This window comes from Balaenoptera ricei, chromosome 9, assembly GCF_028023285.1.
Source record: "Balaenoptera ricei isolate mBalRic1 chromosome 9, mBalRic1.hap2, whole genome shotgun sequence".
Classification (NCBI taxonomy): domain Eukaryota; kingdom Metazoa; phylum Chordata; class Mammalia; order Artiodactyla; family Balaenopteridae; genus Balaenoptera; species Balaenoptera ricei.
In genome coordinates, this window is record NC_082647.1 from 5892248 (window position 1) to 5904247 (window position 12000).

Consider the following 12000-nt stretch of genomic DNA (forward strand, 5'->3'; position numbering starts at 1 on the left):
TACCTCATTGTAGTTTTGATTTGCATTTCTCTAATCATTAGCGATGTTGACCATCTTTTCATGTGCCTCTTTGCCATCTGTATGTCTTCCTTGGAAAAATGTCTATTTGGGTCTTATGCCCATTTTTTGATTGGGTTGTTTTGATATTAAGCCACATGAGCTGTTTGTAAATTTTGGAAACTAATCCCTTGTCAGTCTCATCATTTGAAAATATTTTCTTCCAATCTGTGGGTTGTCTTTTCGTTTTATGGTTTCCTTTGCTGTGCAAAAGCTTTTGAGTTTAATTAGGTCCCATTTGTTTATTTTTGGTTTTATTTCCATTATTCTGGGAGATGGATGGGAAAAGATGTTGCTGCGATTTATGGCAGAGAGTGTTCTGCCTATGTTTTCCTCTAAGAGTTTTATAGTGTCTGGTCTCACATTTAGGTTTTTAATCCATTTTGAGCTTATTTTTGTTTATGGTGTTAAAGAATGATCGAATTTCTTTTTTTTACATGTAGCTGTCCAGTTTTCCCAGCACCATTTGTTGAAGAGACTGCCTTTCCACCACTGTATAGTCTTGCCTCCCTTGTTGCCTCCTTTTGTCGTAGGTTAATTAACCATAGGTGCGTGAGTTCATTTCTGGGCTTTCTATCCTGTTCCATTGATCTACAGTTCTCTTTTTGTGCCACTACCATACTGTTTTGATGACTACAGCTTTGTACTATAGTCTGAAGTCAGGGAGCCTGATTTCCCCAGCTCCATTTTTCTTTCTCAAGATTGCTTTGGCTATTTGGGATCTTTTGTGTCTCCATACAAATTTTAAGATTTTTTTGTTCCAGTTCTGTGAAAAATTCCATTGGTAATTTGATAGGGATTGCACTGAATCTGTAGACTGCCTTGGGTAGTATAGTCATTTTGACAATATTTATTCCATTCCAAGAACATGGCATATCTTTCCATCTGTTTGTGTCTTCTTCAGTTTCTTTCATCGGCATCTTATAGTTTTTGGAGTACAGGTCTTTTGTCTCCTTAGGTAGGTTTATTCCTAGGTATTTTATTCTTTTTGATGCAGTGGTAAATGGGATTGTTTCTTGAATTTCTCTTTCTGATCTTTCATTGTTAGTGTATAGAAATGCAGCAGATGTCTGTGTATTAATTTTGTAGCCTGCAACTTTACCAAATTCTTTGATGAGCTCTGTAGTTTTCTGGTAGCATCTTTAGAATTTTCTGTATATACTATCATGTCATCTGCAAACAGTGACAGTTTCTTTTCCAATTTGGATTCCTTTTATTTCTTTTTCTTCTCTGCCATGGCTAGGACTTCCAAAACTGTGTTGAATAAAAGTGGTGAGAGTGGGCATCCCTGTCTTGTTCCTGGTCTTAGAGGAAATGCTCTCAGTTTTTCACCATTGAGAATGATGTTTGCTGTGGGTTTGTGATATATGGCCTTTATTATGTTGAGGTAGGTTCCCTCTGTGCCCACTTTCTGGAGAGTTTTTATCATAAATCAGTGTTGAATTTTGTCAAAAGCTTTTTCTGCATCTATTGAGATGATCATAGGTTTTTATTTTTCAATTTGTTGATACGGTGTATCACACTGATTGATTTGCAGATACTGAGAAATCCTTGATCATGGTGTATGATCCTTTTAATGTATTGTTGGATTCAAATTGCTAGTATTTTGTTGAGGATTTTTGCTTCTATGTTCATCAGTGATATTGGCAGGTAATTTTCTTTTTTAGTGGTATCTTTGTCTGGTTTTGGTATTAGGGTGATGGTGGCCTCATAGAATGAGTTTGGGAGTTTTCCTTCCTCTGCAATTTTTTGGAACAGTTTCCGAAGGATAGGTGTTAGCTCTTTTCTAAATGTTTGATAGAATTCACCTGTGAAGCCATCAGGTCCTGGACTTTTGTTTGTGGTTTTTCAGTTACAGTTTCAATTTCAGTGCTTGTGATTGGTCTGTTCATATTTTCTGACTTTTCCTGGTTCAGTCCTGGGAGACTGTACCTTTCCATATTAGTAGCATTTTATAATTCTTTGTCTTTTCAGTACATGAGTCACTTATCCGTTACTACAGCATGTGTATATGTTAAATGGTCATGTTTCTATACCAGAGACATTGATTCATTCTGCCAACAGGCATGTGCTTAGTGCACACGTGGATCCCTGGTCACCCATATCCCACTACTTGCTGATTGGGAACAACTGTTCTAAAGAGGACAGCAAATGTATTTAATAGCATTATGTAAAGTTCTGTTTTTTAATCCCTGGTTTAAATTTACTAGATTGATTTTGGTCTTATATCCTTCCACTCGATACTTTCCCCCCATTCATTTAAATTCATTTCCTTAGAGTTTTACATTATTTCTAAGAAAGGGAACTGAAACTTTGATAGCCCCAAACCTGCATACCATTTTATTTTGCCTTAATATTGACCATAGCATTAAGTATTCTTTTGTAGCTGTCTCAGAACCTTTTGTTTCATCTTATTCTGTTTAACATAACCGACACCAAAAAATAGGCTTATTGGAACTTGGTTGGGTGGGACCGTGTAAGGTTAATCAGAACCTTGAGAAGCCATTCAGATCTACAGGGCTTCCTCCGTGATTACTTGATCCCGAGGGGCCCCCGCAAAGCCTTTCTAGCAAAAACCTTGTTCCCTAGCCCTGGGGACTTCTCACCCTTTGCAGGTGTTGGTCCACCTCTCAAAAGACTATTCATTCAGGGAATGTAGGGTAAGAGTGAGGGGATAAATTAGGAGTTTAGGACTAACAGACACAAACTATTGTATATAAAATAAACAACAAGGCCCTACTGTATAGCACAGGGAATTATATTCAATATCTTATAATAACCTATAATGGAAAAAAAAAATATATATATATATATAAATAAGTCACTTTGCTGTACACCAGCAACTAACACTACATTGTAAATCAACTATACTTCAATTAAAGAAAAAAAAAAAAGAACCCTATAGGGTAAGAATAGGGGAATCTTCTGTAGGACATACAGTCGGAATTTAACCGTTGCTTCATAATAAAGGTACACCTTATAAGCTTTAAATGATTATTGATAAGATGATGAAATAACAGTACTGATGGCATGTCATAAGCTGGTACAGTGGTACTAAGTTATGATAAACATCAATGTTTTTAAAGATCAGGCTGCTTTGAACTAACTTTGGTCATTGATGTGAATTGAAATGAAGGATATAACCCACTGTTACTTTATTATAGAACCTTGCTGCTGAAAAAACATACAACAACCTAGACATCACAGTGACCCAGGCCCTGCAGCACCGGTCACAGTATTTCGAAGGCGTAGTGAAGTGCAGTAAGCTGGAAGTACTGGAGACCATCGTGGACAGAATAGTGAGAGCCGAGGTGAAGTGGCTGCACCCGGGTCCCTCCCCGCCTCCCCGTCTGCCACGAGTGCTAGCTAGGAAACAGTGCCCCAGGAATTCTGGGTCACAGGACCAGCCCGTGAGGCAGCCTTCCAGGCCAGTCCGGTGACACAGTCTCCCTGCTCCAGAACCTAGCACGTTTCTTGGCACATAGTAGGTCATCTGTGAATGTTCACCGAATTGAATTGAATTTATAAGTCCTGACATCATAGCTGAATCAAATAAGGATACTTCCATGGTTTTAAAACATACTTGAGAAAACAGAAGTCCCAAGAGCTTTAAGTTTCCTTAGAGTATTGATGAATTTAAAGCTAAAAATGTGTAATTATATGGTTTTAACAAGTAAGTCAATAAAATGTATTCTGATCTTTTTTTTTAAGTTAAACGGTCTGTTCATCTCCTGACCGTGAGCACTTGTGTCCCCCTGTATTTTACTGCCTGTAAGATTTTTTAGTATACTTTGCATAACACTCTGAATAAAAGATAAGCAAGATCATTTTATAGTGTATCTAATTCAGTATACCCATTCCCAAAATAATTTCTTTCCTTTCTTGTTAGGGATAGGAATGTTGTTACCCTCTTCATCACTCCTTAGGACTGAAGGATGCAACTGTGTTCCTTCTAACCCCTATTAGGCAAAATCAATTCATAATAAGTCTGCTTTGATTTTTATTTAAAAGCAAGAATACAGTCCCTGAGAAAAAGTACCTGGTTATTTTTAGGCTAATTGCAGGCGACCTTAGCCTGCTTTCTGAAAGTTACCTGTGAAGTGGTGTGTTGGGTCAGAGCACAGAGCACAGAGCCCGTCTTCGGGAGCCAACGTTGCCCAAGTCCACCTGCCCTGCTCCTGTCACGTGTGTTGGAGGGTCCCACCCTGCTCCGTCCTCAGCAGAGCTGACTCCCCAAGCTTCAGCTGCCGTGGCCTTTACCGTTTCACTAGTCTCAACACGAAGTCTTTTTCTACTTGAATTTAACATCCATTACTAGTTTTCCAGAGGGTTCTAATTGACTTAGGAATACATCTAAGCTTTTTATTGTTCTTTTTTATATGCCTTTTGAAGATCGTAAGCAGAAATAGGTAAGACATTCCTCCCTAATTTTAAGGACAATGGACCACATCCATCTGATGGAACCCTTTATAACAATTAAAAATCATATTAAAGGAGAACACTGTTGATATGGAAAAACAATATACTGCTAAGAGAAGGGCCAGTTACTATATATAGTGTGATGCTTCGTGTTAACAAATGTGCACGTGCATAGAAAAGAGACTAGAAAGACTCGCCCCGCAGTATTAACACGGCTGTCTCTGTGGAGAACGCGAGCACGCCTCCGTGTTCCCAGGACCCCTGTTTGAGCACGTGCTACTGCAGGTAGGAGAAGAAAGTGATTGGCTTGTCCTGGAAGTTCATCTGGTGAGCAGCACAAACTTTAATATGAAAATAGGTCATTGAGGGAAATACAGGTGTAATTAAAGTTTTCTCAAGTTACCCACCTTGACTTTTTTCGTCATTAAAATTTTTTTCACCATATGACTCCTTGTTGGGGGACAAAGACCAGTTTTTAGCTTCAACATATATATATATATATATATATATATATATATATATATATATATATACACACACACATATATATATATATGGGTGGGTGTGTGTGTATATATATACACACACACATAAATATATATATGCACATATTTTATATATATATATAAAATATACTTTTCTATATATATACAGTATATTTTTGGCTGCACTGAGCAGCTTGTGGGATCTTAGTTCCCCAACCAGGGACTGAACCCGGGCCCTCAGCAGTGAAAGCACAGAGTCCTAACCACTGGACCGCCAGGGAATTCCCAGCTTCAACATATTTTGTTAGGAGAAGGGTATACAGTATCAGCGATGATTTGGTTTATTTATATGACAAATACCACACTAGCTTTTAGAAAAGAAACATAAGTTTAGACTCAGCAACAGATAATAATATTTTTGGTGGTCATTTCTGTCTGGCAGAACTAATTCTAAGTGAAATGGTTTCCCCTTGACCTTTAGTAGTTCAAAAGATAGTTATTTATCATTATTAAATGTTAACAACAAAATGTGTCTAGTATAGAATATAAAGCATTCTCTGGCCCTAGACGTAAATCAACTTATGATTAAAGTTAATAGATAATTGTGTTATATCACAGGGTTATTGAAGAACATAAGTTTTTCTAGAGAAGCTTTTAAAATAAATTTATGTTGATTAGCATGAGAAAGATGACGAAGTGATTTCTCTTTTAACCTAAAAAGCAAGCTATGATGTCAAAAGCGTCACCGGCACAGTATCATTAGAGACAAACTATAAAAATGATTTCCCGGCTCCTCCCATCTCCCTCCTGTGCCACCCATTCTGTACCAGCGGGTTTTAACTGTTCAGTGTGGAGAAGAGGATCTCCAGGGTAACCAACTGGCATGTGGTTGCCTCAAGCCTAAATTCTAAAGCTTTTAAATCAGAGAAGCGTGGTGCTCTCTCCCTCCTTTCCTGTTTTAAGGACGCTTTGTTATAGGAATACCTCAGAACACGGTCCACTCACTTATAAAAGACTTCCAAGTAGAAAACAAGACGTGAATGTAATTTATTTCACTTTATTACAGTTGATCATCCTCTGACTGTTACTCTTAATATATGAGCTTCATAGAGAAAAGAGAAAATATAATCTAAGAGCAGTGACCTTTTATTTAGTTTCACTGCTTATTTGGACTTCTCTCCCAGGTAAAACCAGTTATGTGATAGTTAATAGAAACCGAGATACAACTTTTAAAAATTAAAAACCGTTTAAGAGATTATAAGCTACATGAAGCAGCTACTGTGATACTTCATGTTTCGAGTTGTATCTTTCATATATTAATATTTTGAAAATAGAAAACTCAGCAGGACATATCTGGCTAATTTTTCTTAAAAGTAGTCAAGCAAATCAGCATTGCATTTTAACAGAGCCAAGACCATTGCATGGCTCTGTGCACCGTTCCTTTCTCTCATTTGTGGGATCTGTTCATTGTATAGCACACGAAAGACTTCTTCTAACGTCCATTTTAAACCTTTACTTATTTCACCTTTCACACGTGGCCTCCTTTCCTCTTGTTTGCAGGTCCATCGGCTGGTGGTAGTAAACGAAACAGACAGTATCGTGGGCATTATTTCCCTGTCGGATATTCTGCAAGCCCTGATACTCACCCCTGCAGGTATAAACGCCAGTGTCTGACCTTTACCGTAAGTGCACAGGGAGCCCAGGCGGGGCCGGGGCGGGGACGCCGGGCAGCAAGCCCTCCCTCGCCCACCTGCCAGCCGCAGCTTTCTGCGCAGTACTTTGTAAACCATTTTCATTTTCTTTGTGGTTTTGAAGTTCTCCTATTCTACTTGAGTGAGAGAAAAGTTTATAGAAAGTATTCTGACTTAAGAGCATCCTGTCGACACCCAGAAGTGCTTAAGTAATCGAGGATTCATTGCCATGATCGTCATAACCTTGCCCATTAAAAAGTGAAGATCTCCTCAGTGTTGCTTTATGTTTAGGACTACTAACTGGAAATCAGGAGGGAAATTCTTTGGGATCTAAGTATTGAAACCATCTACCCTTTAAAAAAAAAAAAAGCTTACTATGAGTATATAAAACAAAATGACCTACACAAACTTTTTTCCATTAGTAGTGTATGGAAATTACGTTAACTGCCAAACATTGGTGACTAAACTCATCTTCTGCCAGATTAACTCTAAGCAAACCCTCAGGTCACAGTCGGGGAGCCCGTGAGGCAGGGGGAGGGAGGGGCCTTCGGTGTTTCTCCTGTGTCACACAGTTTAATCGTTTAATGGCTGAAGGGGTCCTAAAACCACCAGCCTTCCACTTCCCCTCCCCACCCACATGAAGTACAGACAACCCAGCCTCAGGCCTCACAGATCAAGGCCAAGACAGGAGACTAAACCATGTGCCCTTTGAACTCTTAGAAGTTAAACATTAAAATGTGCCTTTACTAGGGTATTGATTTTTCTTTAGTTCAGAAATCAATCAAACTGGCTAAGACTAGTTTTTACAGTTGGCCTATAGCCTGAAGATACCCACCCGAAAAGAATCCCCATCACCAGCGAGAAAACAGATTGCGCTGATTAAGTGAGAGCGGCAGGGGCGTGATTCCGGGGGAGCGGTGACTCCCAGCAGGCCGTGGAGAAGCAGCACCTGGACGTTGTTAGAAACGCACAGGTGGGGCCCGGCCCACGTCTGCTGAGTCAGAAACTCGAGAGACAGGGCTTGCGCAGTCATTTTCAAATTTCGGATATGTGAGAACCTGAAACTCATGGTAACCTCTTTTTAATCATTACTTAAGTTTTAGTACAGCGTTCGAGTTCAACCTGTGTGCACACTCACTACAGAGTGATCACCCCCCAAGTCCTGCTATCATCCACCACCATACAGCTGAGCCTCTCACCCCCTGCACCCACCCCCACCCCCTTCCCTTCTGGTAACCACTGCTGTGTTCTCCATGTTCTTCTGCTGTCTTTGTTTGTTCATCAGTTCTGGCTTGGGTTTTTTTAGATTACACATATGAATGAAACCATATGGTATTTCTCTGTCTTGATTTATTTCGCTCAGAAATAAGTGAAAGATCCATCCATGTTGTCAAAAATGGCAGGATTTCTTTTTTTTTTATGGCTCATGATAATCTCTGTAGTCATGAAATGAGAAAAGGACTAAAAGATGTGAGACCGTTCATAGCATTACTTGTAATAACCTCAAACTGGAAATACCCCAAATATCTTTGAGCAGAAGAACGGACAGACTGCATTCTGTTCATTAGTGGAACACGTTGACGGTGAACACACATAGCTGTATCGGACGGTGGATGAACCCCACAGACGAAGCAGAGCAAGGAAGCAGGACCAATGCAGAGAGTGTGACTGCATTTATATACAGTTGACCCTTGAACAACATGGGTCCACTTATACGTGAATTTTTTTCAATAGTAGATACTGCAGTGCTACGCAGTCCATGGTTGGTTGAATCCACAGACGCCGAACTGCGGATACGGAGGGGAATCGTGGATACAAAGGATGAGTTGTGGGTAGCGCCCCAGTGTTGTTCAGGGGTCAGCTGTGCAGCTCCTCTGTGCGTGTTAGGAAGAGGGCTCACCTCCAGACAGGCTCATCCCCACGGGCACGTAACTCGGCACCTTCAGAAAAAGACACCCCTTTTCTAGTCGGCGGGCCCTGGGCCAAGGCACACAGCTTGCCGGGCTGAGTCAGGCCAAATGTCAACTCGCTTCCGTCCCCGTGGCCAAGATTCTTTGTGCATCACCAATTCAGAGTAAGCAGTTCTTCATCCTCTCTGTGCCTTGGCGTCACAAACCGTAAGAATGAGAATGTTCGTCTGGGTGAATTTAAATACTTTTTTTTTTTTTTTTTTTTTTTTTTTATTTATTTATTTATTTATTTATTTATTTATTTATTTATTTATTTATTTATTTATTTATTTATTTATGGCTGTGTTGGGTCTCTTAGTTTTCGTGTGAGGGCTTTCTCTAGTTGCGGCAAGTGGGGGCCACTCTTCATCGCGGTGCGGAGGCCGCTCTTCATCGCGGTGCGCGGGCCTTTCACTATCGCGGCCCCTCCCGTTGCGGGGCACAGGCTCCAGACGCGCAGGCTCAGTAGTTGTGGCTCACGGGCCCAGTTGCTCCGCGGCACGTGGGATCTTCCCAGACCAGGGCTCGAACCCGTGTCCCCTGCATTAGCAGGCAGATTCTCAACCACTGCGCCACCAGGGAAGCCCCCGTCTGGGTGAATTTAAACTTCCATCCAGATTTGATATTTCAAAAATTCTAAATTATTAATGCAAGTCAGCATTAATGAAAATGCAAGGAGGAAACCTGTTCCACAGCTGGATTTGGAATGTATGTTACCACAGAAATAAATATTGTAAAGACAGGGATAGTCGAATTAGAATTCTTTGTAGTACGGTGTGTATAACGCTGTTCATTTAGGAAAATGCCCTGTATTCCTAATAACTGGATTACCAGTGAACATCGGGAGCAGTGCTGTCTTGGAACAGAGGGAGCGCCTCCGTCAGATCAGACGCTAGCATACTCGGGTGACCGTGTGGGGTAAGCATCGGACTAGAGCTCCAGCCTGGGCAGCCCCGCCCCGCCCCGCTGTCCCCTCGGAGCTGTGTGAGTGTGGGCCAGCTCGCTGCTCACCTGTGCAGCCTCCGTCCCTCCCTTCAGCTATAGGATGAGCAGCCCGACACAGGCCTAGTGGCCCTCCAGAGATCCTCTGATTGAAAGCACAGCCGTGCGTGAACGCTGTGCGCCGTCAGACCCCGTACCCGGGACAAGCCCCATACCCTGGACCAGCACTGCTGGGTGCATGTTTATGGAATAATCAGTAAGAGATGCTTTTTGAAAGAATCCACTATTATGTGAATAAAAGGTACCAGTGGTTATTCTTTTCACCAGATACTGGACACAGTTCCCCATTAAGGATACTGATTCGATACAGTAACATCTTCTCTTTTTTAAAAAGTTTTTAGCAGTAGTTCATTGTCCAACTTAATTCAGACTATCCAAACAAACCTGAGTATCCACATGTGCAACTAGTGAGTAAACAGCCTGATGGCAGTAGCTACAATTTTTTTAGCCCCTTATTTTTATAGATTGTTGATCTCTTTCAAAGTCGAGTGTCTTCTAGTGTCTGATGAGAAAACACGGAATCTGTTGTAATGAAAAAAATGGCAGCTCCCCCCTCTCAACCCATTTCAAAATATCCTGGCAAGGTGAGAGTAGGTTTTATGTGCAGTTACTGTAAGCATGTTTAATGCTTTTACATTTTTATAAGTATGCACAACAGAAATACTTTGCACCTTCGCTAAAACTTAAATACATACTTCTTTTAAAAACTTTTAGCAGCAGAACCCTCTTCTTTTCCAAATTAAACCTTGCATATTTAGAATTATGACACGCAGGGAATTCCCTGATGGTCCAGTGGTTAGGACTTACGTGCTTTCACGACCGTGGCCCAAGTTCAATCTCTGGTGTTGGAACTAAGATCCCTCAAGCCTCGTGGCATGGCCAGAAGAAAAAAAAAAAGGGCTTCCCTGGTGGCGCAGTGGTTGAGAAATCTGCCTGCCAATGCAGGGGACACGGGTTCGAGCCCTGGTCTGGGAAGATCCCACATGCCGTGGAACAACTAGGCCCGTGAGCCACAACTACTGAGCCTGCGCGTCTGGAGCCTGTGCTCCGCAACAAGAGAGGCCCGTGCACCGCGATGAAGAGTGGCCCCCGCTTGCCACAACTAGAGAAAGCCCTCGCACAGAAATGAAGACCCAATACAGCCAAAAATAAATAAATAAAAATTTTTTTAAAAAAGTAAAATCTATTCCCAAAATATTTAAAAAAAAAAAAAAAGAGTGCCAGAATTAAGATATGCAAAATGGATTCAAAGCGTGCTGCAGTGATGGTAGGTGGGGGTGGGGAGCCTGGCGCTCCCCTGCTCATTCCCCACGTCTCCTAAGGCTCTGCAGGTGCGGGGAGGTGCCACCAGGCAGAGAACCACCACTGCGTTCATATAGGACATGCACAGCTGCAACGTATTTTTATATTGCTTTGAAACTTTCGTTTCCCATCTCCTGATAGGTGCCAAGCAGAAGGAGACAGAAACCGAATGACGACCGTGAGTGGAGGAGCCCTCGCAGGAGAACTTGAACAAAGATGCTGGGTCACGCTTTGCCTCATGAACACTGACCGCGATAGAACAGAGTCCAATGGCTGAGAATGTGTATCAGGGTTTAGTGATGGGTGTTTTTTCCAGTGATGTTGAAACTAAGCATAAAAAAGAAAGATTTTGTGTTTGAAGATGCGAGCTTGCATTAAAAGACTGTTTTCAGACCGTCGTCTGAAAGATTTCAAATGCTGTATGTCATTAAAGTGCACTGTGTCCTGAATTTCTGCTATTTTTCATTTTAAAGAATTCACTGGTATCTAACAGGTAATATGACATAAGGCGAGTGTGTGGCATATTGAGATCTAGTGCCTTATGTCAGAACAGCGATATGTCATCACTACTGCCCATCGCAGCTGGAGCGTGTCCTTGTGAACTGACACTGCTGGAGTGTGAACGTCTGAACCTTTACCAAATCAGTTTGTTTTCATTAGATTTGTTGAATAGCTGTAATTTGAATATAAATAATTACTTTATAAAACTTTAATGATGGTTTTATGTGTTAGTGTTCTGTTCTGAACTATAGTGTAAACAAGGCTGATTTACAACAGCTTTATTTATTTTTACTTTCATGCAATTTTTTACACATCTTTTGGTGGGTAAACTTCACCGTACCCGTTAATAAACCATTGGTTGCTATTTTAAAAGGGCAAAATTCTCATTAAGTTTGATCTGGAAAGGATATGACTTCTCAAATAGCCACTGTTAGGTTTTAAAAGCTGAAGTTTCTAACAGCATTTGTGGGAACCTCTCTGTGGGGCTGCAAACAAAGTGCCGGGAAGATGTCTATTTTTTCTTGTGTTTTGACATGAAAATCATGACGTTTGTGTGATTGCTGATGCGATTGTTTTGTAAATTTTACTGTGGCA

At 41.0% G+C, this 12000-nt stretch overlaps 1 protein-coding gene across 8 annotated transcripts in view; it reads left to right on the plus strand.

Annotated features, from left to right (window-relative positions):
- PRKAG2 (protein kinase AMP-activated non-catalytic subunit gamma 2) overlaps positions 1–11618 on the plus strand; it is a 284802-nt gene extending 273184 nt beyond the window's left edge. For 6 of the 8 annotated variants that reach the window (XM_059932994.1, XM_059932995.1, XM_059932998.1 and 3 more), the window contains 3 exons: positions 3222–3368; positions 6522–6615; positions 11047–11618. In XM_059932994.1, the coding sequence (XP_059788977.1) occupies positions 3222–3368; positions 6522–6615; positions 11047–11078 (273 nt within the window). In that variant the 3' untranslated portion in view covers positions 11079–11618. Of the gene's footprint in view, positions 1–3221; positions 3369–6521; positions 6644–11046 lie in introns of all 8 variants that reach the window. The other 2 variants (XM_059932996.1, XM_059932997.1) reach the window with 2 other exon arrangements.
- The last annotated feature ends 382 nt before the right edge of the window (positions 11619–12000 follow it).